General features: G+C 39.6%; 1 protein-coding gene across 2 annotated transcripts in view; it reads left to right on the top strand.

The window, feature by feature from the left end:
• The first annotated feature begins 3,106 nt into the window (after positions 1-3,106).
• SSR1 (signal sequence receptor subunit 1) overlaps positions 3,107-27,879 on the top strand; it is a 42,380-nt gene continuing 17,607 nt past the window's right edge. The window contains exons 1-8 of one of the 2 annotated variants that reach the window (XM_081085707.1): positions 3,107-3,278; positions 6,210-6,322; positions 11,687-11,774; positions 12,955-13,217; positions 15,270-15,346; positions 16,200-16,278; positions 18,901-18,994; positions 27,223-27,286. In XM_081085707.1, coding sequence (XP_080941833.1) covers positions 3,200-3,278; positions 6,210-6,322; positions 11,687-11,774; positions 12,955-13,217; positions 15,270-15,346; positions 16,200-16,278; positions 18,901-18,994; positions 27,223-27,286 — 857 coding nt within the window. In that variant the 5' untranslated portion in view covers positions 3,107-3,199. Of the gene's footprint in view, positions 3,279-6,209; positions 6,323-11,686; positions 11,775-12,954; positions 13,218-15,269; positions 15,347-16,199; positions 16,279-18,900; positions 18,995-19,266; positions 19,786-27,222; positions 27,287-27,879 lie in introns of those variants that run through there. The other variant, XM_081085706.1, reaches the window with a different exon arrangement.

Raw genomic sequence — 27,879 nt, 5'->3', positions numbered from 1 at the left:
AATGGAATCATCACTCAAATATGTGTGAAAATCTCCATCAAGTATATCCAAATTTTCTTCACTTAATTTTTGAACATGCTCATTTTTTGGACAAAGAATTGCATGTTTAGATATTTTTTAATATTATCTATAGCAGTAGTTCTCAACCTTGACAGCACATTAGAATCATCTGGGAATCTTTTTAAAAATCCTGGTTCCTGGGCCTCATCCTCCAGAAATTGTTTCTTTGTTATGGGGTGGGGCCACAACATTAGTAACAAAGAAACAGAATTAAAACTTTATTGTGGGGAGCCGCTACAGTGTTTTGGACAGGTTCAAGCCTTGGACTGATGAGAGGGCACAGTCCTCTCATTGCCACATGCAAGTCCCAGCTTGGAGGGCAAGGCCCTCCCAGCACAATTATAGCCAACAGCTGTAGTTGTAAGCTTGAACCTGTGGTCTGAACACATGGCCCATGTGCCTGAGTGATGTAGGCTTGATAGAGTTCAGGTGCATGTAGTTGAGTAGGATTGAAACCCAGGAGAATGTTGTAAACATTTTGGTCATGCCCTTACTTTGCCTTGAAGCATCTGCTATAAAATAAAGGCATGGCTGTGGGCATGGTCGCTGTCTCTGAGAAGCAGCATCCCACCAAGACCCGGCTTTCATTCTCTTGTCTGTCTTTTCTAAGCCTTTCAGCTGCTCCCACTCAAATTAACCTCTGTCCGTGCTGGTGCAGCAGACTTTATAAAGATATGCCTCCATGCCCTAACTGGTTTGGCTCAGTGGATAGAGCATCAGCCTGCAGACTGAAGGGTCCCAGGTTTGATTCCGGTCAAGGGCATGTACCTTGGTTGCGGGCACATCCCCAGTGGGAGGTGTGCAGGAGGCAGCTGATTAATGCTCTCTCCCTTCCTCTCTTTAAAAAAAAATAATATATATTTTTTTAAAAAAAAGATATGCCTCCATGCTCCCAGGGCTGGTTCCTGCCTCAAACCCTGCCCTTACAGGAAACAGCTTGGGGGAGGGCGCAGCCATTGCCAAGACAACCCCTGCAGGACTGACTTCCTTCTGCTTGGTTGCTGTTCTGGTCATGATGAACACCCATGGTTTTTATATAAGTAGATCGTTTACAGCAGTGGTTCTCAACCTGTGGGTCGTGACCCTTTTGGGGGTCGAAAGACCCTTTCACAGGGGTAGCCTCAGACCATCAGAAAACACATATAATTACACATTGTTTTTGTGATTAATCACTATGCTTTAATTATGTTCAATTCGTAACAATGAAAATACATCCTGCATATCAGATATTTACATTATGATTCATAACAGTAGCAAAATTACAATTATAAAGTAGCAAAGAAAATAATTTTATAGTTGGGGGCCACCACAACATGAGGAACTGTGTTAAAGGGTTGCGGCATTAGGAAGGTTGAGAACCACTGGTTTACAGTGTAAAGACCTATGGCACCCTAGCCAGTTTGCTCAATAGGTAGAGCAGGGTGCCTGTGGACTGAAGGGTCCCAGGTTGATTCCCTTCAAAGGCACAGGCCCAGGTTGTGGGCTCGACACCAGTAGGGGGTACGCAGGAGGCAACTGATCGATGACTCTCTCTCATTATTAATGTTTCTCTCCTTCTTCCTTTCTCTTTGAAATCAAACTACACTAATAAAAGACAAAGATGCAAATTGACCATACCCTCACTATGCCTTAAGCCATGACCACCAGCCAATCAGAGCGACTATATGCAAATAAACCCAACCAAGATGGCAGCCGGCAGCCACAGAGCTGGAGCAAGCAGGAGGCTTGGTTGCCCCAGTGATGGAGGAAGCCAAGCTTCCCGCCTACCGTGGCCGACTCTGAGCTCCACTCAAGGCAACAAAGTTTCAATTATAGAAGATAAATAACCCCCAGATACCTGCTTTCAGCCGGCCGTGGCCACGGAAATGGAGTGAGCAGGAAGCTTGGGTTGCCCCTGGTGATGGAGGAAGCCAAGCTTCTTGCCCGCCCTGGTGGGCTCTGAGCTCCACTCAAGACTACAAAGTTTCAATTAGAGAAGGTAAATAAATCCCAGAATAATAATAATGAAAAAGAAATAAAGGAGAGGCTGGGAGCTTCTGTCTCCATGGGGCTTGGCCAGCCTGAAAACGGCCCTCAACCCCTCACCCATACTGGCCAGGCACCCCAGTGGGGTCCCTGACCCTAAAGGGGGTGTGGCCAGCCAGAAAACAGCCATCAGCCCCTCATCCAGGCTGGCCAAACCTCCATGGGGTGAGGGTCCCCACTGGGGGCGGCTTGACCAGCCTGCAAACAGCCATCAGCCCCTCATCCAGGATGGCCAGGTACCCCAGTGGGGACCCCACCCTGATCTGGGACACCCTTCAGGGAAAACCAGCTGGCCCCCACATGTGCACCAAGCCTCTAACCTATATAATAAAAGGGTAATATACAAATTGACCCTAAGAGCAGAACAACTGGGAAAGACTGGTCACTATGACACACACTGACCACTAGGGGACAGATGCTCAATGCAGGAGCTGTCCCCTGGTGGTCAGTGTGCTCCCACAGGGAGAGCTCTGCTCAGCCACAAGCCAGGCTGATGGCTGCCAGTACAGCGATGGTGGTGGGAGCCTCTCCCGCCTCCTCAGCAGCACTAAGGATGTCTGACTGCAGCTTAGGCCTGCTCCCTGCTGGTAAGTGGACATCCCCCGAGGGCTGCCAGGGAGTAGGCCTAAGCCAGCAGGTGGACATCCTCTGATGGGTCCCAGACTGCAAGAGGGCATAGGCCAGGCTAAGGGATCCCTCCCCCCACCTCCCCCCACCCCCCCAGTGCACAAATTGTTGTGCATCAGGCCTCTAGTAAAAATATATTTAAAAATATATATTAAAAAAAACACACCCTATCAGCCAAGCAACATGGGTGGGACCCGCAGGTGGCCATCAGCAAGGCAGGTGGAGGCGGGATCTCCCGGGAATCTCTGAGGCCCAGCAACCCGCCACGTGACCTCCAGGACTCCACCCCCGCACCCCTCCACCCGAGTGCCTGGAGGCGGCCACGTGGATGGCGCGCCTCGGCCACAGAAAGGGGCGTGGCGAAGGTCCGTGCGTGGTACGTGCCCCGCCCCTCCCCGCCCGGAGCCCGGATGAAAAGTAACGCCATTTTCGCTGGAGCCCCGGAGAGCTCTCGCGGACGGCGACAGGGCACCGGACGGACCGCGCCATGAGGCTCCTCCCTCGCCTGCTTCTGCTTCTCTTGCTCGTGTTCCCCGCCACCCTCTTGCTCCGAGGCGGCCGTGGAGGTGAGGCGAGGGGAGGGGACGGTGGGGCTCGCCGGGAAGGAGCCGCCAGGGACGGCAAGTTTAAAGCTGGAGGCGGCGGCGGCAACTCCTGGCTCCGGCGTCCAGCTCGCCGGCCTCCCTCCACCTCGTCCTGGACCCCCGGCTCGCAGTCGGGACCGCAGGGACGAGTCTGCGGTGGGGCCGCTGCCGCCTCCACGCGGAGCGCGGGGCAGTGCCTGGCGCCCGCTGCTGGGGTCGGAGCTGGCGGGTCCCGGGCGGAGGGCGGCGGAGGGCCGCGGGAGCGCGTGCAGCCCCTGCCCTGCGGCCCGCTGTCTCCCGGCCGCCGCCGCGCCGCTCCACCCCCTGCCCCGGCTCTGGGCTGACGTGTCTTTCGTTTCCCGCTCGGCGTCCCCTTCATTCATTTGCCGAAGCCTCTGTTTCTCAACACCTGAGCTCTCGGAGCGCTTTGCACGTTCCTGGTCCTCTTCCCGGGCGCCGGCCCGGCCCCGGCCCCGGCCCCGGCCCCGGCCCCGGCCCGGGATGCTGCCGGGGGTCCCGGTTTCAGAGCGGCTCCCCGGTCTCGCCCCATTGCCCGGCCCCGCACTCCCAGGCGGGGATCTGGAGGAGCTCCGTGGGCTGTCTATTGCTTAGGCCCCTTTTTCCTCTCCTTTCTTTTTTTGTAACCATTTTTTTTTTGTATCTTGGCACCGTGTCCTGGAAATATATAGTCTCATTCGAGTTTTACATGTTTTATTCAGGTTTGTTTATTCCTCCCCACGGTTAAGCTGGGGTGGAAATAACCTACACGGCAGAACATTAAAAATGTGTAGACTTGGCTTCTTGCCCCGATTCTCCCATGAACTTGGATTTCTGTACTCTGTCAGTGTAGTCTGACTGGATGAGCGCTGGGATTCTGCTCCCATCAGCTGAAGCGAGCTGAAGCGAAGAGCGTGATAGTGACAGGTGCCCACAGGCCGCTTTCCAAGTGAAAAAAAGTGACGTGACTGGTTCCTGTTCAGTGGATGGAAAACCAAGTATGAAAAGTAACCAGAACTGTTAAGGGATTCATTTGCAGGTTGAGGGATTCTTTTCCCTTACCATTTGCTTGCTGATTTCCTCTCTCTCTCTCTCTCTCTCTCTCTCTCTCTCTCTCAACAAAAATTGCCAATTCTACTTACTATATTTTTTCAGGTTTTAAACTTTTTTTTTTTTTAAGGAAACATCAGTGTCTAAACTGAACGGGGTATCTTTAAACACTTGTTGTGAATAATGGCCTTTCTTTCAAAAGATGTTTCCTTTAAAACTTTTCAAACTTAAAAGTGTTGTATTTTATAGGCGTAGAAATGTTACTGGTAACATTAAAATACTTTAGTATCCACTGAAATGTAGGGTGAAAAGCTGTTATGTCTCAATCCTGAGTTTAAGTACAACTTTAAATTATTATGTCAGACCTAGATATTTTTCTTACTAGTTTTTCATTTCTTTAGGGTTTTTTCTTTCTTTTTTTTTGGGGGGGGGGGTGTCTTTTAACTAGTTTTTTAAAATGACTTGTTTAGGTAGAAGAACTGAAAAGACTTAAAATACATGGCCCTTAACGTGTGCTGTTTCTCCTGGGTGTTGCAGCATATGCACATGCTTCCTTTCCCACATTTTTTTCCCTGTCCTGAACTGCCACATCATCATTCTTTCTGAGAAATGTTGGGAGAGTCGCTAGAACTTTGAAATTTCTTTTGAGGGTCTTGCCTGAAATAGATTTAATGTGACTTATTTAGAATACTTTTGCATATAAAACTGTGATTTATACTTTCCTGGCATTATAGTTATGCCTAACTTTTATTTTCATATTAAGTGTAGGGGAAATAAAAAAGTATATTAAAACATGTTTGAAGCCACCCGCAAAAATAAGTGCATGCTTTCTCTGCTCGCAACCCTGAAGTTAATAATATAGGTTTTTTACTAAATAGTGTGTTTTATGCCAGCTAGTTTTTACATGAACGCCATGTAGATCTTTGTTCCTAGGAATTACATGTTATCAAATTCTAAGAGTTTGAGCTTTACTCAACTCTAATAACAAAGTTTCTTGCTTAGATATTTAGATTGCTGTTTTTCTCTAGCCGTGAGTATTTTTGTTTATTTTGTATGGATAATGACAGATTAAATTTTGGGATTTCTTTTGAAACACTTATTTTCCTTCATTTGCTTAACAAAATTGCTTGAAGTCCTTTATTTGAACTTTAAGGCATCTTTAATTTCAGGAGTTCATTTTTTCAACTGTTAGGCGCTTTTTAAAATTGAGCAGCATTTCCCATTAAAATTAATATGCAGTTGTTAAAACTACTAAGATAAAATATGAATATTCTTTTTTTTAAAATTGATTTTACAGAGGAAGAGAGCCAGAAACATCAATGATGAGAGAGAATCATCAATCAGCTGCCTCCTGCATGCCCCCTACTGGGGATCAAGCCCGCAACCCTGGCATGTGCCCTTGACTTGAATCAAACCCAGGACTCTTCAGTCTATAGTCCAATGCATTGTCCACTGAGCCAAACCAGCTAGGGCTGAATATTCTTTTTTCTTTTTTTTTCTTTTAACATATTTTATTGATTTTTTACAGAGAGGAAGGGAGAGGGATAGAGAGTTAGAAACATCGATGAGAGAGAAACATCGATCAGCTGCCTCCTGCACACTCCCTACTGGGTATGTGCTCACAACCAAGGTACATGCCCTTGACCGGAATCGAACCTGGGACCCTTGAGTCCGCAGGCCGACTCTCTATCCACTGAGCCAAACCGGTTAGGGCTGAATATTCTTATATGCATTGTAATCTGGCATCATTCAAGTACACTGTGTGATTGAACTGCTCCAAGGGGAAATTTTTGTTCAGTATTCTTGAGATGAAAAAACATTAGTATTCCAGGGTAGGTAACTGCTTGTTTTATATTTTATTGTTAGGCTCAGTAGCAGCAGCTCAAGATCTTACAGAAGATGAAGAAACAGTGGAAGATTCAATAATTGAAGATGAAGATGATGAAGCAGAAGTGGAAGAAGATGAACCAACAGATTTGGTAAATGTGATATAAGATTTAATATATATATATATATATATATATATATATATATATATATACCTAGAATTTATCCTTTTTATAGATAAATTTGCCTTTAAAATTCTTGATTTTAGAGGCTTGTTATTATGGTTGGTGTGAATTGAAGTTTGGATAATAGGGGCCAGTCATTGGGGATGGATCATTAGTATTTTCTGGAATAGGGAAGGAGATCATATGGACATGACTCTGTTAGAGTAACAATATAGTGGACCATTTGTTGATAGATTTGAGATACGTACTACTTAGCTTTCTGATTTTGGGTAACTTGTCTCTCTGGGTCTCAGTTTCCTTTTTCTTTCTTTCAACAAGCAAATATTTATTTATGTGCCAGGCACTGTTTTGGATGCTGGGTGAACAAACCAGGTGTTTTCTTTGCTGTCATGTAGCTCATGTTCTTGGAGTAGTGTCCAGGGGTAAGGAGCAGACTATATACAGTATGTTCTGTGAGAGTAAAGGGCTTAGAGAAGATTTCTAAAAGTCATTCAGCTCTGACACTTTTATTACAACATTACTAGTGGCCTGGTGCACGAAATTCGTGCACAGGGTTGGGGGAGGTGTCCCTCAGCCAGGCCTGCACCCTTTCCAATCTGGGACCCCTCAGGGGATGTCCGATTGCCGGTTTAGGCCCACAGGCAGTCAGACATCCCTCTTGCAATCCCGGGACCGCTGGCTCCTAACCACTCACCTGCCTGCCTGATCGCCCCCAACTACCCCTCCTCTCCCCCCCAGGCCAGCCTGATCACCCCTAACCGCCTCTGCCTCACTGTCTCGGCCCTGCCACTATGGCTTTGTCCAGAAGGTCTCCCAGTCTAATTAGCATATTATCCTTTTATTAGTATAAATAGTATGACAGTAAAAATACTGGGCTAGAATAAGGATTATTGCAGCATGCTTCTAGCTAATTTCATTTCCTCTCTTGGACTACTGTAATCTATGCCACACATTTTTTTTCTTTCTCTTCATTATGCCATACCTGAACCTAGAAACTTGTGATTCTAGATCGTGTGATTTTTTTTTTTTCGAGATCAAACCAAGTCCCTATTTTTCTATTATGTCAGCATCAAAATAATTGGCCTTGTATATAGATACTGCTCCCTTTTTTTGTCCTCATTTTTATGGAGTATGCTTTCCAACTAAGCTAATCTGCTTGCTATTTTGTTGATGTTTAAATGACCATTTCTATGCATTTGCACATATTGTTTCACTTGAATAGAATACCCCTACTAATTTTTGTGCTTTTCTAATTCCCCCTCCTTTAAGAAAACTACCTTTACTGATTACCTTATGTCAAGCTTTTCACATGTATGCATATCTATACGTTAGGGGTTTATATTAGGGCTCTGCACCTTCAACACAGTTCATTCAATGCATTTCTTTAACTAGATAAATACATTCCTCCATCAGTGATGGTAACAAAATCTTCACTCTTCTAAAAGTGCTGCTGTGGTAAGATAACTTGGAATGAACATCTGAAGAGAATCCATCCAGAAAATGAGGATTAGAGATGGTATTTAGGGCTCTGAAATGTGGGCATGCACAGAAATTTAGTGATAGATCATCTCTAATAATAGAAGTGTAATATGCTAATTAGATCAGATGACCTTCCGGATGAAGCCGGGACTGCTAGGGAAGCCCGGGTCCTGGGTGCCTGCTGGTAGCCAGAAGGAAGACTGGGTCCTGGGTGCCAGAGGGAAGCCAGTGCTGACAGCCAGGGGAAGGAAGGCCTACTCTTGTACGAATTTTGTGCATTGGGCCTCTAGTATTGTTATAACCACTTTTCTGAAATTACGTCGGATCTCTAGCACTGGAATGTATTTATTGTGGAGGAAAGAGTAGCAGAGGAAACTATTGGATCTTTGTTACAGTTTCAGTTTAGGCAGAACTTTTCTATCCCTTGATCATCTCCCTTGCCTTGAGTATTATAATTGAGAGAATAACTCAAATTGTCCACCCTTTACCCTCGCCAGTTAATTCAGAAGTGTTAGTACCTTTTTCTAGGTTGCTTTTCTCAAATCAGAAAGTGGTTAGGGCAAATTGAAGCAAAATGCTGGGTAAGTGTTTCCTTCCTTTAGACTAGATGGTACCAGCAGTAGACTTGTAGGGAACCCTGCAGGCTAAAAAAGATAGGCCTGTGCCAAAACCGGTTTGGCTCAGTGGATAGAGCGTCGGCTTGCGGACTGAAAGGTCCCAGGTTCGATTCCGGTCAAGGGCATGTACCTGGGTTGCGGGCACATCCCCAGTGGGAGATGTGCAGGAGGCAGCTGATCGATGTTTCTCTCTCATCGATGTTTCTAACTCTCTATCTCTCTCCCTTCCTCTCTGTAAAAAATCAATAAAATATATTTTAAAAAAAAAGATAGGCCTGTAAGGCAAGAGCTGCTACAAAAGTTACCTCCAGAACTAAGGGCCATAGAATTTCTCCTGTTATTGTTCTTACCCAAGATTTGTCTTATCAACTTAAACACAGCTGCCTTAGACATCAAAGAATTGGTGGATATGGGAGGATCCTTTGATACTGGGACTATGTCTGTAGTCAAAGGACAGAAAGGAGATTTCCCTAAGATTTGAGCTACCAACACCCGGTTTAGATACAAGTAATTGGTTTAAAATTTTTCAGTGTAAACTGTTTTTTAAAGTCACCTTGGGTTTTTCTGCCCCCTCGATTATTCTTTAGTCTCTAAAACCAAGGGTTACAATGTAGAATGTCATCATTCTTTGAAAGTATTTTTCTTAAGAGAATTGATAGCAGTTTTTTTTTTGATATTTATTGAAACAAGCACTAAAGTAGTAACACTAACAAAATGTTAGTATTATTATTTAAAATAGATACTATATATATATTCAAGTGGATTAGAGCTTAAAATGTGCAAGGTATGTAGTGAAAAGTTTCTTGCGTGCCTGCCCTCCAGGTGCAGAGGGCATCTCCACAGTACTATGAGTTTCTTGACTCTCCTGCAGATAGTCTGTAATAGCCAAACTATTCTAGAGCAGCGGTCGCCAACCTTTCAGACCCTGTGGACCACTGGTTGATGACCGCTGTTCTAGAGTATAACCAGGTAGCAGGTACTAAACAATATATATCATATAATATGCTAATTGGCTATAAGATAAATGAGTTGTTTACCTTTACTTCCATCTACTTTCCAGTTCTTCACAACTAACATTCCAAACATTTATCACTTTCAAATTCAAAATTAGTCCTCTTCTGTCTTACTAGCAATGTTGCCTTCAGTGTCAGAAAGTAAAGGCCATGAAGTATGGACTCTATCAAATATTCCACTTCCTACTTCTAAGTATATTATTCACCTATCCTTTCTACATTTTCTTTACCAGCATGCTTCTTGAAACAGTAAACCGTACATTTTTTCTCTTCTGCTCATGTCACTTTTTTCTCTAAGTTGTTTGGTCACCTGTGTCTGCTAAAAATGTTCTTGCTAAGTCATCAGTGACCTAATTGCCAAATTCCAGGCCTGTTTGCCATTGTTTTTCTGTTTGAACCATTTTTAGCATTGGCCCATTACCCTTCCCTCCCTCTCTTGAGGATATTTTTCCATTGATTTTTAGAGCAAGGAAAGACAAAGAGAAGTATCGATGTGAGAGAAACACATCAACTGGTTGCCTCCTGCACACACCCAGACCAGGGCCGGCCGTGCAGGAGTCTGCCCTGGACTGAATTGAACTCGGGTGTGTTTGGTCCACAGGCCGAAGCTCTATGTACTGAGCCAAACCTGCCAGGGCCCGTTACCCCTTTCTTGAGTCCCTTCATTTTGACTTTTATTGCACCTTATTAGTTTCCCTGCCTAGCTGCTGCTGCTTGGCCTCTCTTACCTTCTCTCTCCTCCCTCTGCTCACCCCCTTAATGTTGCTGAAACCCATGGTTTTAGCCACCACCAGCTTATATTGATGACTTTCAGATCTAATTTCTAGCCATCTACTTTACAGTTACTGAGCTTTATACCTGTATTGTCAGCGCTTTGCGGTATAGCACCATCTGGATGCTCAAATTTTGTATGTCCAAACTGGAATTCAGTATACACTGTCCATCCTACCTTCATAAACTATTTCTTGTTTTGATAATGGCTCCAGTGATTCAAGCTTGTGCCTTGCTACTTTTCTTGTTTGTTGCACAACTCATTAATCAAATCTTAGGAATGGTTTCTCTTAACTATTTCTCAAGTCTACACTTTCCTCTTTATACTATAGCTTGTGGTTCCTGCCTTCCTGTCTTTGGTCTAGAAATGCTGCACTGAGGTTTAAAGTTTTAAACTAAATTTTGTTCACATTTTTTAAACAGCTTTATTGAGATACTAGAGGCCCAGTGCATGAAATTTGTGCACAGGTAGGGTCCCTAGGCCTGGCCGGCAATCAGGGCTGATCAAGGCCTTCCGGCTGCTGGCCGGGGCCTTTCTTCATTCCGCACCGCCACCTGGTGGTCGGCACACGTCATAGCGGGCAATCAAACTCCAGGCCTCCCGGTTGAACTCCCGAGGGGACACTGCATATTAGCCATATATATATGATTTGTTTATCATAATACTCATCTGTTTTAAGCATACAATTTAATGATTTTTAATACATGCACCAAATTGTGTAGCTTTAATCAAGTTTTAGGGCATCTCCATTACCCCAATATGATCTGGTCACTTTTTTTTTTTTAATCATTTTTTTCCAGTTATATGACAGATTCTCATAGGAAAATTTTCTTTACCAGCATCTTCTTGAAATAGTAAATGATACAGTTTTTCTGTCCTGTTCTGTTAATCAGGATGGAAGTCTTTGTAGACTAATAAGGTGTTCTAGAACAGGGTCAGCAAAATGTGGCTATACCTCAGGTCCAGCTTTGCCCGTCTTTTGTGTGTTGTCTGTGTCTGCTTTTACAGGGTAGCCACATAGAAAGCAGCTACAGAGTTGAGTAGTTGCAATAAGGACCTTATAATTTTCAAAGCCAAAAATATTTGATACCTGGTCCTTTACCCAAAAAGTATACCAGCCCACACTCCAGAACCTTGCAATTCAAAGTGTGGTTTGAGTACCAGCAATATCAGCATTTCCTGAGTGCTTGTTAGAAATAGAATTTTAAGCTTCACTTGAGATCTGAATCAGATCTGCAAAATCCCAGGGGATTTGGTATGCACATTTCTGTTCAAGATACACTGTCTAGAATTTTTTATTTTGACTGATGAGATACAATAAAATTCATACCACTGCTAATCCCAACAAAGCCGTGGAGAGGCAATATTTTGTCCCAAATCTTAGTGAAGTCATTTTTATATGGTGGTATTTTCCCCTGTAGTAATCCCTTTTTAATATTGTTTTTCTTAGGCAGAAGATAAAGAGGAAGAAGATGTATCTGGTGAACCTGAAGCTTCACCAAGTGCAGATACAACTATCCTATTTGTGAAAGGAGAAGGTAATAGAGAAATAGTAGTTTTGACTTAGCTGTAGAAATTTTTAAAATAACAAGGTCACTTTTTGGGGAAGTGTTATTAATGCTTAAGATGCATCTTCCTTTCTTGCAAGTTTAAATATACATTTTGGAAAAAGACCTCGTATATATGTATGAATACCCATGTCTGTAAGGTACTATTCCTGGCATTTAAATTAAGGAGGAAAAGAAAAACTATCCATTTTAACTAGAAATTAAATGTTCTTTCAAAAGAAACTGTTTTTAAACTGTTTTCAAACTGCCACAGTAAAGTAACTTGTATTTTGAGTGGAAAAATTAGTGAAATATTAAATCTTTTCAATTAGGCCTTGGTTGGAGCCTAGATTACATTAAAAGAAAGCAAATAATGGCTTATATTTAATGAAGGCTATGGCAAGCATTGTTCTCAATGCTTTTCATGTATTATTAAATCGTTACAGAAATCCTCTGAGGTTAGTTACTATTGCTAAACTGAGATTTAGAGAGGTTAACAATTTGTCCAGTGTTACCCAGTTAGTAAATAGAGTGTGTAGACAGGGTTTTAGACCCAGATCAGTCTGACCCCAAAGCCTGTGCTGTACTGGGTGAAACTTAGCTCTGTAGACTACAGTATAATTATTGAAGAGTTATTTTGAAGTTACTAATTTTTTTGGTCTTCTCAAGTTTTCTATTTTATTCCTACGTATGTTCCAACTTTTTGCCTACAAAAAGTTTAATTTATTAAGAGATTCCCTCTCTTCCCAATTTATTATCTGTCATTCTTCTTTCCATTATTTGCATAGATAACATATACTGAGTTGGGGGGTGGGAGGTGACTTCATAAAGACAGATAGTCTCACTGCAAGATAATCTTACTAAAAGTACACGTCTCTTTCTTAGACCACATAATTTGGATGTGATCTGGTCTGAAATTGAGGTACTCAGTTCAGCTCTTAAGTTGGAATGCTAGAGTATAGACAAGGGTTTCAGTTTATATACCAGTTACTAGTTAGTGGATGACTGGAATGCTCCATTGAAAGAGATTCTGAAACCAAGTCTACATGTATTGGGAAAGAGTGCCAAAATCCATGAGTAATGTCATACTTTTTATTTTATGCCCTTTGAGCATGTTCTAATCTTGTCTCTCTTCTTTCTACCTTCCTTTCTTTCTTTTTTTTTTTTTCAGATTTTCCAGCAAATAACATTGTGAAATTCCTGGTAGGCTTTACAAACAAGGGCACAGAAGATTTTATTGTTGAATCCTTAGATGCCTCATTCCGTTACCCGCAGGACTACCAGTTTTATATCCAGAATTTCACAGCTCTTCCTCTGAACACTGTAGTCCCACCCCAGAGACAGGCAACTTTTGAGTACTCCTTCATTCCTGCAGAGCCGATGGGTGGACGACCCTTTGGTCTAGTCATCAATCTGAACTACAAAGATTTGAACGTAAGGCCCTCTAAACTTTTTTTTAGTTAGAGATGGGTGAGGACAATTAACATTTGAATATTCAGTGTTTACTCATTCACGTGCCTATTTTGTGGTTAAAACTCCAATGAGGCAAAGATAAATTGCATGTCTCTGTCTTTAAGTCTATAATCCACTGGGGGAGATGCATGTAAGCAGGCTATATCACAGCATGATAAGTGATACATTCTAGAGGTAAGTGTGAGGTGCTAGAGTATTAAAGTGGAAGTGACTTGAGCTGGATCTTAAAAGGAAAGTTAGCTACAGTGGAGTCTGCTATTTTTAATACAGGTTTAGCAGTAAGGTTTATGGTTTATGAGATCCAAGTAGCCTAAGGAAGCTCTGCTCTCTTCTGGTTTTTAATATGTTGTGGTATATATCCAATGAATGAATAAGAGAAACCTAGCACAATTGTGCTACTGGGAGCTCACCTCTGGATCCCAACTATTATGTCCACCTTCAGATAAGAGCACATCTAAACCCATTTCCTTTTCAGTGAAGGAAATTTTTCTTTTTAAATATATTTTATTGATTTTTTTACAGAGAGGAAGGGAGAGAGATAGAGAGTCAGAAACATCGATGAGAGAGAACCATCGATCAGCTGCCTCCTGCACATCCCCCCACCGGGGATGTGCCTGCAACCCAGGTACATGCTCTTGACCGGAATCAAACCTGGGACCTTTCAGTCCGCAGGCTGACGCTCTATCCACTGAGCCAAACCGGTTTCGGCCATTGAAGGAAATTTTATCCTTTTTGGAAACTTAGTCAACCTTTCATTATTGTAGTGTCCACATGTTTTCCTTATATCTTAGTTAAATTTCTGGTGCTGCAATTAAGTTTTTCTTTTTAAAAAATTTCTTAGTAGAGAGTAGGTTTTTCATTTTTCCTTCAAAATAACATATTACACTTTCTCAACTTTATAGTTAAGTGACTTGAAGAATTACATATTTCAAACAGAAAACTTAATCTATCAGGCATATATGTAGTTTCAGTTCCATTTTAAATATTAGTTTCATCAGTATTCTGATTCTTGGAATTGTCAACAGAAGAATGCCAATTGCAAGATTTTGAACTAAAACTTTTATAATTACAGTTTAGCAATAAGTAACTTTTTAAGTACTACCTTTGTGCAAAGAATCAAACACTGAAAACGGCTAACTATGTATTGTTCCAGTGATTTTGATGTATTTGAAAACTGAAATTGTGTTGAACTAACAAAATTGTTTCAAGATCACAACAGAAAAATATTTTGATAATAAAAAGCACCCATTTATTATAAATTTATTTCCAACCCATTGTTAATTTAGAACATGAATTTGACTTGTTCAAGTCTAATTTTTTTGTTCTGGTAATCTTAATCTGAGGATAGTTTTTCCATTGATTTTTAGAAAGAGTTCAGGGGAGGGAGCAAAGGGGAAAGAGAGAAATATCAATATGAGAGAGACACATTGATTGGTTGCTTCCCGAATGTACCCTGACTGGGGCTGGGGATCGAACCTGCAACCCAGGTATGTGCCCTTGACCGGGAATTGAACCCAAGATCCTTTGGTGTGTGAGCTGATACTAACCATTTAGCAACCAGCCAGAGCTCAAGTCTAGATCTAGTTCCTAAAATAATCTGCTGTTCTATAAATGTTCATGCTCTCTCTTTCTTGTTTTGGAAGGTTACACCAACAGAACGTAGGGCTTTTCGTCATAAGAGTGTTCTGTGGGATTTGTTTCTTTCTGCACATTTTATCTTGTTTTTGTTTTACTTCCCTGATTCCTCAACTTCCCTTCCCCCCAACCCAAAAGACAGTGGGGGACAACTTTAGTGAAATTGGAAGCATTTTTTATTTCATAGGAGAAAATAACAAACATAATGTTGAATCCCTGACACCGAGTTAATGCCAGTAGGTATGGCTGAGTCTTGTCTTCTAAGTGATAAGAAAGCTATCATATATCTCTTAGAGTAATGGTTTTAAGAATTCTTATAGGCTTTCCTTTTTTCAACGCATTTCAGTTTGGGGGAATTTTTCTTTTTTTTGTAAACAGGGCAATGTATTTCAAGATGCTGTCTTCAATCAAACAGTTACAATTATTGAAAGAGAGGATGGCTTAGATGGAGAAACGTAAGTGAAAGTTGAAATTTGTAGATCTTGATCTTGTAGGGCTTGAAGGTTTGCTCCTATCAACCTATTTTTCTTAAATGATGGAAATGAAATGGACTATAGATTTGGTGTAATCCTAACTATGTAAATTTATACTTTAGATGGTTCTTATAGCTATTCATACCAAGTTAGGAAAGATAGTTGAAATTGACAAAAATTTGTTTTAAAAAGATAGCTTTAGCTTTCCATCCTTCCCCTCTTCTAAAATCTTTTGCACCCCATGCTCTTAAACTGATCACCAGCCTAATCTAAGTTGCATGCCTCTAAAATTGCTATTGAAAATGTAAATCATAAGATTTTATCTTAAAAAATGTGTTCTTTGTAAACGATGAGTTATTTCTTACTGTATACTTAGATGAAATTCACCAAAAGTAACTTTTAAATCAAACTGCAAAATGATCTAATATTTGAGGGAGACAAACTTAATACTATTATAAAGCAATTTTACTAATTTGGGATCATATAATTGCTTTTTTAAATTCTTAGAAATAAAGTAAAAAATTTATAAGACTTATTACCTGGGTCTAAATTGAATTAAATTCTTTTATTCCTTTTACCAACAAGTTATTTGGAAAGCTTATCTAGTGTTAACATTATACACAGTGGGGCAAAAGTAGGTTTACAGTTCATATGTAAAATAATACAATGATTAATAAATTATAATGCGTCTACTCACAACTGCAAACGTACTTTTGCCACACCCTGTAGATGTAATTAGCTATGATTTTTTTAAGTTAAACAAGAATTATAGTTGTAATAAGCTGTGATAGTTCCTATGAATTAAGCCAGTTTGTATTTTTTCCTTTTATATTAGAATCTTTATGTATATGTTCCTTGCTGGTCTTGGGCTCTTGGTTGTTGTTGGCCTTCATCAACTCCTGGAATCTAGAAAGGTAATTATAGGTGAACGAATCTTATAGCCATACTTCAGAAGTTGTTACAGTACTAACTTAAGTTCAATCCAGTGACTTCTTGCTTTCACTATGAATTTGTATATTTACAGGTTTGTTGTGCCTTTTACTTTATTTAATTATTTACTTATTTATATGTTTGTTTGTTGGTTGGTTGGTTTGTTGTACCTTTTAAAATAAAAGCTAAAGGTGAGACCTTGGGTATGTGACTTGGATTTGTTTAGATTTTTCTATACATGTGCAATTAGTGTCCTCAGTCTGTACCCTCCAGAGTTACCTTTACCTTCTTATTGTAACTCTAAATTATACTAGAATGCTTGTTTCTTTTGTTTTTAATGCTTTATTTTTGTAAATATGTTTTTATTGAATCCAGAGAGGAAAGTAGAGAGAGGGAGGGAGATAGAAACATCAATGATGAAAGAGAATCATTGATTGGCTGCCTCCTGCACATCCCCAACTGGGGGTCAAGCCCACAACCTGGGCATGTGCTCTTGACTGCAATCAAACCCAGGACCCTTCAGCCCACAGACTGACACTCTATCCATTGAGCCAAACCAGCTAGGGCCACTTGTTTCTTAAACTCAGACATAAACTTTCATTTTTCTGTTCACTATACTTTTTCAAGAATGTGTTATTTTATTTGTAAGCATGGAAACTTTTATATTTGCTTCAGTACTCTTAACTGTAAGGATAATTCCTAATTAACAATTAAATGTATCTTTTCATTTGAAAAATAATGAATTGGATTGTATTTGTTCTATCTAACTTCTGTTTTCTTGTTTGGGTAGTACAGTGGTGACACTGAGCACCTACTGTAATCGTGGTTTCTCTCTCTACCATGGTAGCTAATTCCACCACTGTCCTCATCTCACTTTGCTCTCTGACCCTGCAAAACAACTCATATTTCTCTCATGAGAAAGTGTAACATGGTTTGTGTCAAATATATTACTATCCACTAGACCAGCCGTGGGCAAACTACGGCCCGCGGGCCAGATCCGGGCCGTTTGAAATGAATAAAACTAAAAAAAAAAGACCGTACCCTTTTATGTAATGATGTTTACTTTGAATTTATATTAGTTCACACAAACACTCCATCCATGCTTTTGTTCCGGCCCTCCAGTCCAGTTTAAGAACCCATTGTGGCCCTCGAGTCAAAAAGTTGCCCACCCATGCACTAGACCCTTATATTAAAACTAGGGGCCCAGTGTATGAATTCGTGCATCTTGAAAGGAACTGTGGGCTGGGAGGCTACAGTGGGCACAGGGGCAGGTCTTGATCCATCCTCCATGCCCCCGCCCGGCCCCTCCCATCGTGCCACTCCCGCTGCCACCACTCGCGCTGACAGCACAGAGCAATTGGGGCTGGTGCCATCAGCAGGTGTGAGCAGCGGCTGCTGCCCTGATCACACCTCAGGAGCAGGGGGAGGTGGAGAAGCCCTCGGGCAATCAGGGCTGGCAGCGGGTGCAGGCAGCAGCTCCAGCACTGGCAGCAGGTGTGAGCACCGAGCAGGACCAGGGCGTGCGGGAGCAAAGAATTTTCAGTAACCACCAGAGGCTCGCCCTGATGACAGCAACTGGCTGGTGCCCCCGCTCACCTGCCCCACCATCCCGCTGTGGCCAACGCCCGCGATGTTCCGTGCTCTGCTGCCTGCTTCCAACGCCTGCCATGTTCCATGTTGCGCCCCCTGGTGATCGCACGTCATAGCGACCCGTTTGGTTGTTCCTCCGTTCAGTCTATTTGCATATTAGGGTTTTATATATATAGATTAGCAATAAGTGTTACTAATAAGCACTTGTTCTTTAAAAGAGAAGTACTTAGTGCTTAAATGTTAATTTCCATAACTTTCTTTGCCTCATTTTCATAATAGAGTTTTTGATAGAAATACGTATATTAGATATAATGGCATCTCTAATTTTTCCCATTTCAGTGAAGCCATTTTTTTTAATTGGCTGTGGTTACCTTTCTGTGTATTCAAAATCTAATTTTTAGTCTGTGTATTTTATGTTCTTTTAGGTAAATATGGTTTTGGGGGGTATTTATAAGAGCAGGGCTAAATAGAATTGAAGTAATCTAGCAGTTTTGCTGCAAAAACTCTAGGGACAAAGATTTTGGTTGTTAAATGAGATTTTATGTTTTTGTTTTGTTTTATCTATGCCAGCTGTTTTAAGTGTGTTTAACAATGCAGGAACCTGCCTGCATGCAACCTTTCAGTGATTTATCCTGAATTTTGTCAAATTTAGAAATAAATTTATTCTTTAACGTTTGATACTCAAAGGGAAAGAATTGTTGTATACATAGAAAGTCTTGATAACACATGAAGCTTTATAGCATAGCAAAATATCTTTAAAGCCTGAAAATAAATCATTGTTTGAAGATTTATTCCTTTATTATTCTTTATAATTGGTGCTAGACATGATTTTCCCCTCTGATTAATAAAAAACTTGAGTAGGAATATGTTTTAAAACTAGAAGAGGACATAATTTCGTTATAATTTCTTAAATATCTTAAATTAAGATACTTAAGTAGCTTGATAGGTCTCTTTTTAAAGTTACAGTAAACAGTATAATGAAACTCCTTTAAAGTACTGTTTTTATGTTCTCTTAGCGCAAGAGACCTGTACAGAAAGTAGAGATGGGTACAACAAGTCAGAATGATGTTGACATGAGTTGGATTCCTCAGGAAACTTTGAATCAGATCAGTAAGTACTCTTACTAACTTGGCTGGGAACTTTTTCTCTTAAATGGAAATTAAATATTTTAGATTTAGCACAAGTGCTTGGTCAGTGCTATTTAACACTCATCTTTTTCAATACTTGTATAGAATTTAGTATATGTTTAATGAATGCTTTAAAATTTTATTCTGTGTAGTTCTTAATTTAGAAATGCTTCCAAATCTGCAGTGTATATACAAATGTGTAATTCTCTATATTTCTAATCTTTTTCCTATCTCTTTTCTTTCCTGTCGCTTCAGTGCAAAGTAGAAGAGGTGAGGTGAATTATTTTTTAATGGTGTTTTGTATGTATTTGGGGGTCTACTTTGCAATAAGCTTAAAGAGTAATGAAAGTTTCTTAGCACTAAATTTGTTGGAAGAACTGCTAACTACTAACTACCCAGAATAGTTTGAAAAAATAAAACTAAAATACTGCATGGTAGTTTTCCTAACAGATATATTTCAGTTTTATTACTACATATGCAGTTATTTAGAATATTAATTTTTATAAAAGAATGTAGAAGTAATAGGGCCTGGCAGGCATGGCTCAGTGGTTAACTATGAATCAGGAGGTCACAGTTCGATTCCCTGTCAGGACACATGTCCAGGTTGTGGGCTCAATCCCCAATGTGGGGCATATAAGGAGGTAACTGATCAATGATTCTCTCTCATCATTGATGTATCTATCTCTCTCCCCTCTCTTTCTCTCAATAAAAACATGTAAAAATATCAATAAAATCAATAAAAATATGTTTTTAAAGACAGTAATAGGGCCTCATAAAAAATAAATAGTACAGAAGTGAAAAGCTGATATCACCTGGTTCCACTGACCCCATTTTTCATAAGTAATTGGTACTTATATGTTATTCTAAGTATTTTCTATACATATATCAGCATATATGTCTATTGACCTCTGTTGGTTTTGTACAAATGGAATTATATTGCACACACTGTTATACAATCTGAGTTTTCATGCTTTTGGTATTTTTTTGTGATAGTTACTAACATATTTACCTCATTGTTTTCATAACTAGATAGTATTTTATATGAATGTGTCATCACAGATTAAACCTGTTCTGTATTGAAGGATGTTTGTTATTTTGAGTTTTTCCATCTTAAAATTAAATCTGTAATGAGGAAGCTTGCCATATAGCTGATAAGAGGTGGAGCCAGGATTCAAATGAGTGTGCAATTAAAGGCACTATGCTATCTAAAGTGGTAGTATTAATAAAGGTGAGTGAAGCAAAATTATCAAATAATACTAAGTGCTCATATGTAAGCACTTATTTTTTTAAAAAGCTGTAAATGAAGATTCTTAAATTTATGCACACCCAAACCTGTAGATAATTTTTTTTAAGCGTTTTAGCCAAACTTGATGATTTTTAAAAATTCTATGTGTATTGCAAAATAATTGTCACAGTAAGTCTAGTTAACACCCATCACTACACATAAGTTACAAATACTTTTCTTGTCATGAGAACTATTAAGATCTATTCTAGGGGTGGGCAAACTTTTTGACTCGAGGGCCACAATGGGTTCTTAAACTGGACCGGAGGGCCGGAACAAAAGCATGGATGGAGTGTTTGTGTGAACTAATATAAATTCAAAGTAAACATCATTACATAAAAGGGTAAGTTCTTTTTTTTTTTTTTTAGTTTTATTCATTTCAAACGGCCCGGATCCGGCCCGCGGGCCGTAGTTTGCCCACAGCTGATCTATTCTCTTAGCAAGTTTCAAATATACAGCACAGTATTGTCAACTATAGTCAGGATGATATACATTATATCCCGGGACTTACATTATAACTGGAAGGTTGTACTTCTTTAAAAAAACATATTTTTACTGATTTCAGTGAGGAAGGGAGAGGAAGAGAGAGGGATATGAGATAATCATTGATCAGCCGTCTCCTGCATGCCACCTACCAGGGATCGGCCTGCAACTGGGGCATGTTCCCTGACCGGGAATTGAACTGTGACCTCCTGGTTCATAAGTCGATGTTTAACCACTGAGCTATGCTGGCTGGGCTGGAAGGTTGTACTTTTTGACCCCCTTCACCCATTTCTCCCACTTCTCACAAGGGATAATTTCTTAAAAGTACAATAGTTGGGTCTAAAATTATGTGCATTTTAATTTTTAAGGAACATATCTCACTTCCTTACCAAAACATAACACCAATTTATATTCTCGCCATTTTACTATATTGTGTGCTTCTCCTCACTTACCATTCTCAAGTGTTATTATCAATGTTTTAATCTGTAAATGGTAAAAACGGTATCTTTTTTATTACAATTAAGAATGAGGTGTAGCTTCTTTAAACATATTTATTTACCATTCAGTATTTCTTTTTCTGTGAATTGACTGTTCAAGTCCTTTCTCGGTTTATAGATTGTTTTATTTACAAATTTATTTACAAATTGAATTGTTTTCCCTATTATTTCCATATTATTCAGTGAGCTCTCTATTGAAACATAATTACTTTACTAAAGTGGGTATGAAGTAATAGGAGCACAGGAGGACCCTCCTCCTGGGAGAGTGGGAAAATCATTCACAGAAGGAGTTGACATTTGACCAGAGTTTTGAAAAGTTGGGTGAGAAGACGTCTTCAAGGTTTTATGTGCTATGCTAAGGACTTTTGACTTTTCCTTCTAGGTAAAAAGTAGCCATCAGATACTTTAAAGCTGAGAAATAAAAAATTTGTTTTAAAAGAAAATGATAGTTTTATGGAGGATGGCTAGCAAGCAGAAGCTATTAGAAGATGATTTTTTTTTTAAGCAAGAAATCAATAGGGCCTAAGTTAAGGTAGTTGGTGATAATAAAAGTGAGTAGAAAGATATTTCAGAAGTGGAGCAGACCTGGCTTTTGCTGACTGTTTGGATGTCTAAGGGAGGAGTGAAAGAGTACTCTGAGCTTAGGCAGCTGGGTGGAAGATGATCCTGTAATGTTAGGGAATATAGGAAGAGGAACACTAATGCATGAGGAGAGAGGAGTTTGGATTAGATCTGTTGAATGTAAAGAGCCCATGAAATTCTCAATATAACATACTTTGAAATTAGAGATATGGTGACATTTTCTGTCTATCTTCTATCTATATATATAAAAGGCTAATATGCAAAGTGTCCCCTCGGGAGTTTGATTGCTTGCTATGACGTGCACTGACCACCAGGGGGTAGCACGGAATGAAGGAAGGCCCCGGCCAGCAGCTGGGGAAGGAAGACCCTCATCGCTGGCCAGGCCAAGGGACCCTACCCGTGCACAAATTTCGTGCATCGGGCCTCTAGTGTTGATTTAAGAAACATCCAAACCTGTAGGTAATTTTTTTTTTAAGAGTTTGAGCCAAACTGGACAATATGCCAGGAAGGAAGATCTAAGTGCTCCCAGAATATACAGTTTTCAGTTTCCCTTATACATTTCAAAATTAAGGAGGGACCATAAGGAAGATTATTTGAACATGGGAGAAAGCAAGGCAGGGGAATCTCTATGATTTGATTACAGGATAGTTAACAAGAGTATGTGCTCTTTTGAGGGTGGTTACACTCCTGAGGAGTCTGAAAAGGGGGCATTTCAAAGGTGCACCAAAAAAAAACCCAAAAAAACAAAACAAAACAATGGACAGGGCTTGCTTAAGGCAAAGATAACCTTTTACTAGGGAAGTTATAGGCCTGAGGCAAGACCTTCCCAGTTAGAAATTTATAATCAGATCATCCTGTAAGGTTGCTTGGTGTTAGATTTATTACAGAGCCCCTTTTCTGTCCAATACACAGTACCTCTAAAGTATTTCATTTTGCAAAGAAATATCATTTTTCTCTCAGAAACACTGTCCTATTTAAAAATTTATTTTGTTAATTATATGTAATAACCAGTCCATATTGAAACTTCTTAAATGGTCTCAAAATATCCTTTATAACTTTTTTTTCAATATAGGATGATACATTGTATCTGGTTGTTATATTCCTTGAGTCCCTTTTAATTTACAGCAGTTCAAGAGATTGGCCACTTGCCTTGTAGGAAAGGGCTTCTCAAACATTGATTGCATACAAATCACTTGAAAATCTTGTTATGATCAGGTTTGGATTCAGCTGCTCTAGGGTGAGGCTGAAGTATTGGCATTTCTGACAAGCTCCCAGGTGACCCATTGATCACATTCATTGAGGAATAAGGCTCTAAAAAGGCCTACCCTCCAGATTTGCCAGATTGTTTTTTTTCCTGGTGTCTTTAGCTAAACTTTATTTAATCCAGAAGATAAATCTATAGGCTTGGTTAGACTTAAGTTGATCATTCTGGCTAATAGCATACTTCAGTGATTTTCACCTTTTTCATCTCATAACACACACGAACTAATTAATTACTAAACTTCTGCAATATACCAAAAAATACTATTTTGCTGATCTGACAGAATACATAGGTATAATTTTGATTCGTTCACACTGGGTGTCAATTTTTGTGTTGGCTGTTGTCATTTTTTAATTTGACAGACTCAGGGGACCCTTTGGTCCCCTGACTAAATAGTCAGGTATTGCATGTTTTAAAAATTCTTGCATCACTCCAGTTGAAAATCATTGGCATACATCATAACTCTTGAGTACTTCTGCATCACATCAAGTAACATGTGCCATCATTAGTGATGATAGCTTGAGCACTAAATTAGGGTGAAGGTGAGGTGTTTCTGCCTTCAGCCTAGAAGTTATTGTGGGTGTCACTTTGGCATCACACAGATTTCCAATTCTCTAAACATTCACCAGTTGATGATCCTCTCATGAATCAATGTGCCAGAGGTGTTGATAATTTTCAATTGAAATTTCTTTGACTTTTTACTTACTGTCATTCTTTTTTAAAGTACATAGAGCTTTCCCTAATCAACTAAAACTATTTGGTTACCCTAAAACACAGTTCCTACTGAAAAAGGATAAATGCTAAATTAAATTCTTCCCTTTATTCTCTAATTTTCAAAGTAAAGAGGCACCCAAATGATGACAAATGAGCTTTTTTCTAATTTTCTCCTTTGTTTTTTATCATCTCTAAATTCGGATTTTCATAGAATTGCTGTGTTAACTATATTCTTTTTTTAAATCCTGACCCAAGGATATTTTTTCCATTGATTTCTAAAAAGAGAGAGAGACATGGATGTGAAAGGGAAACATCGACGTGAGAGAGACACATAAATCGGTTGCCTCCCCCACACGCCCTTACCAGGGCTGGGGAACCTGCAACCAAGGTATGTGCCCTTGACTGGGAAGGAACCCAAGACCCTTAGGTTCGCAGGCTGGCGCTCTAACCACTGAGGGACTGGCCAGGCCAACTATATTCTTTTTGATACTCAAATTGTTAGTTTTGGCTTCTGGGTGCCTTTTTGAATTGCCTCTATTCTTAGCCTTTTGATCTTTGAATGATTCCTTACTAGCCAGCTCAACAAGATAATCTAAACTTTTGTACCTTCTCTGCTCTAAACACGGAGCTAGTCATGATTCTATTTCTCCAAGGACCCCTAGATGATACTAGAAATGGCATTCATACTGGGTGACATTGTTTCTAGGCCCATTCTTTGAACTGAGATAGAACATACATATTTTTCAAATCAAATTTATATTGATATTTTCAATTCAACTATAACAGTATTTTTATTTAATTTTATATGCTTGGGTTTTTTTTTCCTCTTATACTTGATTCCTTACAGCAGTAGTTCTTAAACTGCACATTCATCGGAATCACCTAGACTGCTTGTTAAGCTTTGCTGAGCCCCACCCCTAGAGTTTCCAATTGAGTAGGTCTTAGGTAACACCTAAGAATTTGCATATCTAAGTTCTTAGGTGATTTTGAGGCTGCTGGTCCAGACTACATTTTGAGAACCACTGTCCTAGAACATGGTTTTCTTAGAGTAAAGGAGTTGAGCCAAATTGCAGGTAATTTAGGAAAAATAGCCCGCCCTTCCTTCCTTCCTTCCTTTCTTCCTCCCTCCCTCCCTCCCTCCCTCCCTCCCTCCCTCCCTCCCTCCCTCCCTTCCTTCCTTCCTTCCTTCCTTCCTTCCTCCCTTCCTCCCTTCCTCCCTTCCTCCCTTCCTCTCTTCCTCCCTTCCTCCCTTCCTCCCTTCCTCCCTTCCTCCCTTCCTTCTGAGGGGGAGACATTGATTGGCTGCCTCCTGCATACCCCCTACTGGGAATCAAGCCTGGGCAATGTGCCTTGACCCAAAATTGAATCTGAGACCTTTTGGTACATGGGAGGACCCTCAACCAACTGAGCCACACTGGCCAAGGGAAAATAGTCATTTCTTCTGAAAATAGGACATGTACTTTGCATATTTGAGGATTGAATGGAAAAAAACAAAAGAGATTTTGAAGGTCATGGAGCAGGAGGCCTGTCTGGAAGGTGCCTCAAGCTTTGAGGAATTACTTTTAGAGAGAGGGGTGGTATAAAGAGTAGGACATTATAAGAGGCCAATATTTAACTTGGCAGGAGCTTTTACTCATCTATCTCACTCATGAGAATGTAAACGAAGGAAGGGTAGTTTGGTGTCATTGCTAAGAAGTTTTTTTCTTGATTATTAATAAGTTTCATTAAAATTTTGCCTTTGTCATCTAAAAATGAAAAAAAATTGCAGGAAGATATGATTTTACTACAGTTAATTTCTAAGTTTTTTTAAGGGTTTGGGTGATGATGGTAAGTGGGGGGTTGGGCTGAAAAGCATCATTATACACATTGTTCTTTGCTGAAATAAAATGCCGCTCTCTGAGTTGAGATATTACAAGCCATTTTTCCAAACACTCAGTGACTCCAGAATGCTCTTACTCTGTTTCTCATTTGTCTGCTTCCTAACTTTGATGAGCTACACAGGCAGGTGATGAAGGCTTATTCTATGCATTCCCGTATTTAAAAACCTGCTGCAGGTGTTTGAAATTGTTGGAAGTCAGTGATCACCCCTTCACATCTGCTTAGTAACAGCAATATTCACACAGATGGCTATTAGATTCTAAAGTGCTTTTTGAATCCTCAAAAATTATATTCAGCATATTGTTTAGTTTTTTAATTATTTGGAAATTGGTCAACTGTGTAAAGGCAGTGGTTTTTAGTCTAACCTTTTTGAAAATCTGATGAAAGTTGTAGGCTATCTTCATCATAAAAATGCTTCTATGCTCAGTTTTAGATAAGTTGAACCCCTTAAATAACATTACTAACTTATGTAATAAAGGTGGGTTTTCATGTGACATGTAGACTTAGTCTTAATATTTGAATCATTAACTCTTAAACACATTTTTTAAAAGAATTTTTAGTTTCTAAATATGCTTAATAAAACTATTATGTATTTTGAAAATATAGGCATGGTCTAGTAATTTTGGAAAATAAAAATTAAGATCTTTTAGGCACATTATATTTTTCATACCATTGTTCATGAAATGCTTTCAAATGAACCCCATACTTTGGTGAACCATCTTTTTCCAGCCCTTCATTTTTTTAAAAAAACTGGAAAAATAATTACTTATTTCACAAAGAGAGCTTATCTTCCTAATTTGAAAAATGCTCCTACAAAATAAGAAGCCACAATAGTCAGAGAGAATTCAGCCCTTCCTTTTTTAAAGAAACTTAAAGATGACTCTTACTGAAAGTAGAAGAAACTCACTATCAATGTATTTTTTGTTTGATAGTCCCCACTAAGACTCTTAACATAAGATATAAAGAGAAAAAAGTAAAAGCATAATGTTTATGTGTGTAGGATGGTCTTAGTATTGATATACCATCTAATTTCCTACTGCTTATTCTTGGTAATCCTATGAAAGTGTCAATATTATGCCAACTGCATGGCTGCATTTGTAAATACTGTCTTTAATTTTGTAACCAATATAAATATTTTTGAGCTGCAAACTTCGTACATTTTACACTGTTTCCCAAGTGTTTACTTATGCATGCATAATCATGTTAAGTTGTAGAATTCAAGAAGATTTTGCATGGTGGCTCCTATGTTACAGTAACTAAGATTGTATCTTTTCCCACCCTAATTGCAAAAGTTTTTGTTTTAATTCAGTTACCTCTTGAAGGATTGATTATTTGGAAGGTTAGTTAAAATACCTAAACTAGAAAAGAGGCATTTATTATTAGATGGCATATTTTTGCATGTATGTTTATTTTTTGAACTTAATTGTAAAGTTGAAGGGAAATGCTTTTTTAAAATGTATTTTGAATCTAGCGTATCTATAATAGGCAAATTCAAACTTTCTTTTTTCTTGCAGATAAAGCTTCACCAAGAAGGTTGCCCAGGAAGCGGGCACAGAAGAGATCAGTGGGATCTGATGAGTAAATGTTCCTTTGTGCAACAATTCAGTCTTTACTTAACCTGCCCTAATGTTTTTCGGCCTGATGGGAATTAGTGCAGAGAAGCCATATCATCATAGAAGGCAACTACTACTTGTGTGTGGACTGAGCAATCAGAGTCTGTGGCGATAATATTTTTGAACGTGCACTGCATTCATTTTTCTAAAGTAACAAATTTGTTTTTTAAACCATTAAAATCTATGTGTGTGTGTGTGTGTATGTGAGCAGTTGGTCTTACCAGAATCATCGTTGAACTCCCTGAAGCATGCCTTTAGAATACTGAATATGTTAATTGCCTTTCTTGTTGACATTTTCTCCCTAAAGTCCTTATTTATCCAAGATGATTATAGATGTCCTACGTTGGACTGTTCAAAGAAAACAATTTTTTTCCTCCTTAGAGTCCCAATTGATAGAACAAATTAGCATTTGGTTGTTATTGTTGCTGTTTTACAACTAGTATTCTAAAGGTACAAGCAGGAGCAGCTGCTTTTTAGCAATAGAGTTTTGGTACTTTGCTTCTGTTTACTATAATATGCACCTTAGAACACTTCCCAAATGAGTTCAAGGGATCTCTA

This window comes from Myotis nattereri, assembly GCF_964212035.1.
Source record: "Myotis nattereri genome assembly, chromosome: 3".
Taxonomy (NCBI): Eukaryota; Metazoa; Chordata; class Mammalia; order Chiroptera; family Vespertilionidae; genus Myotis; species Myotis nattereri.
This window is presented reverse-complemented; position numbering and strand designations above follow the sequence as displayed.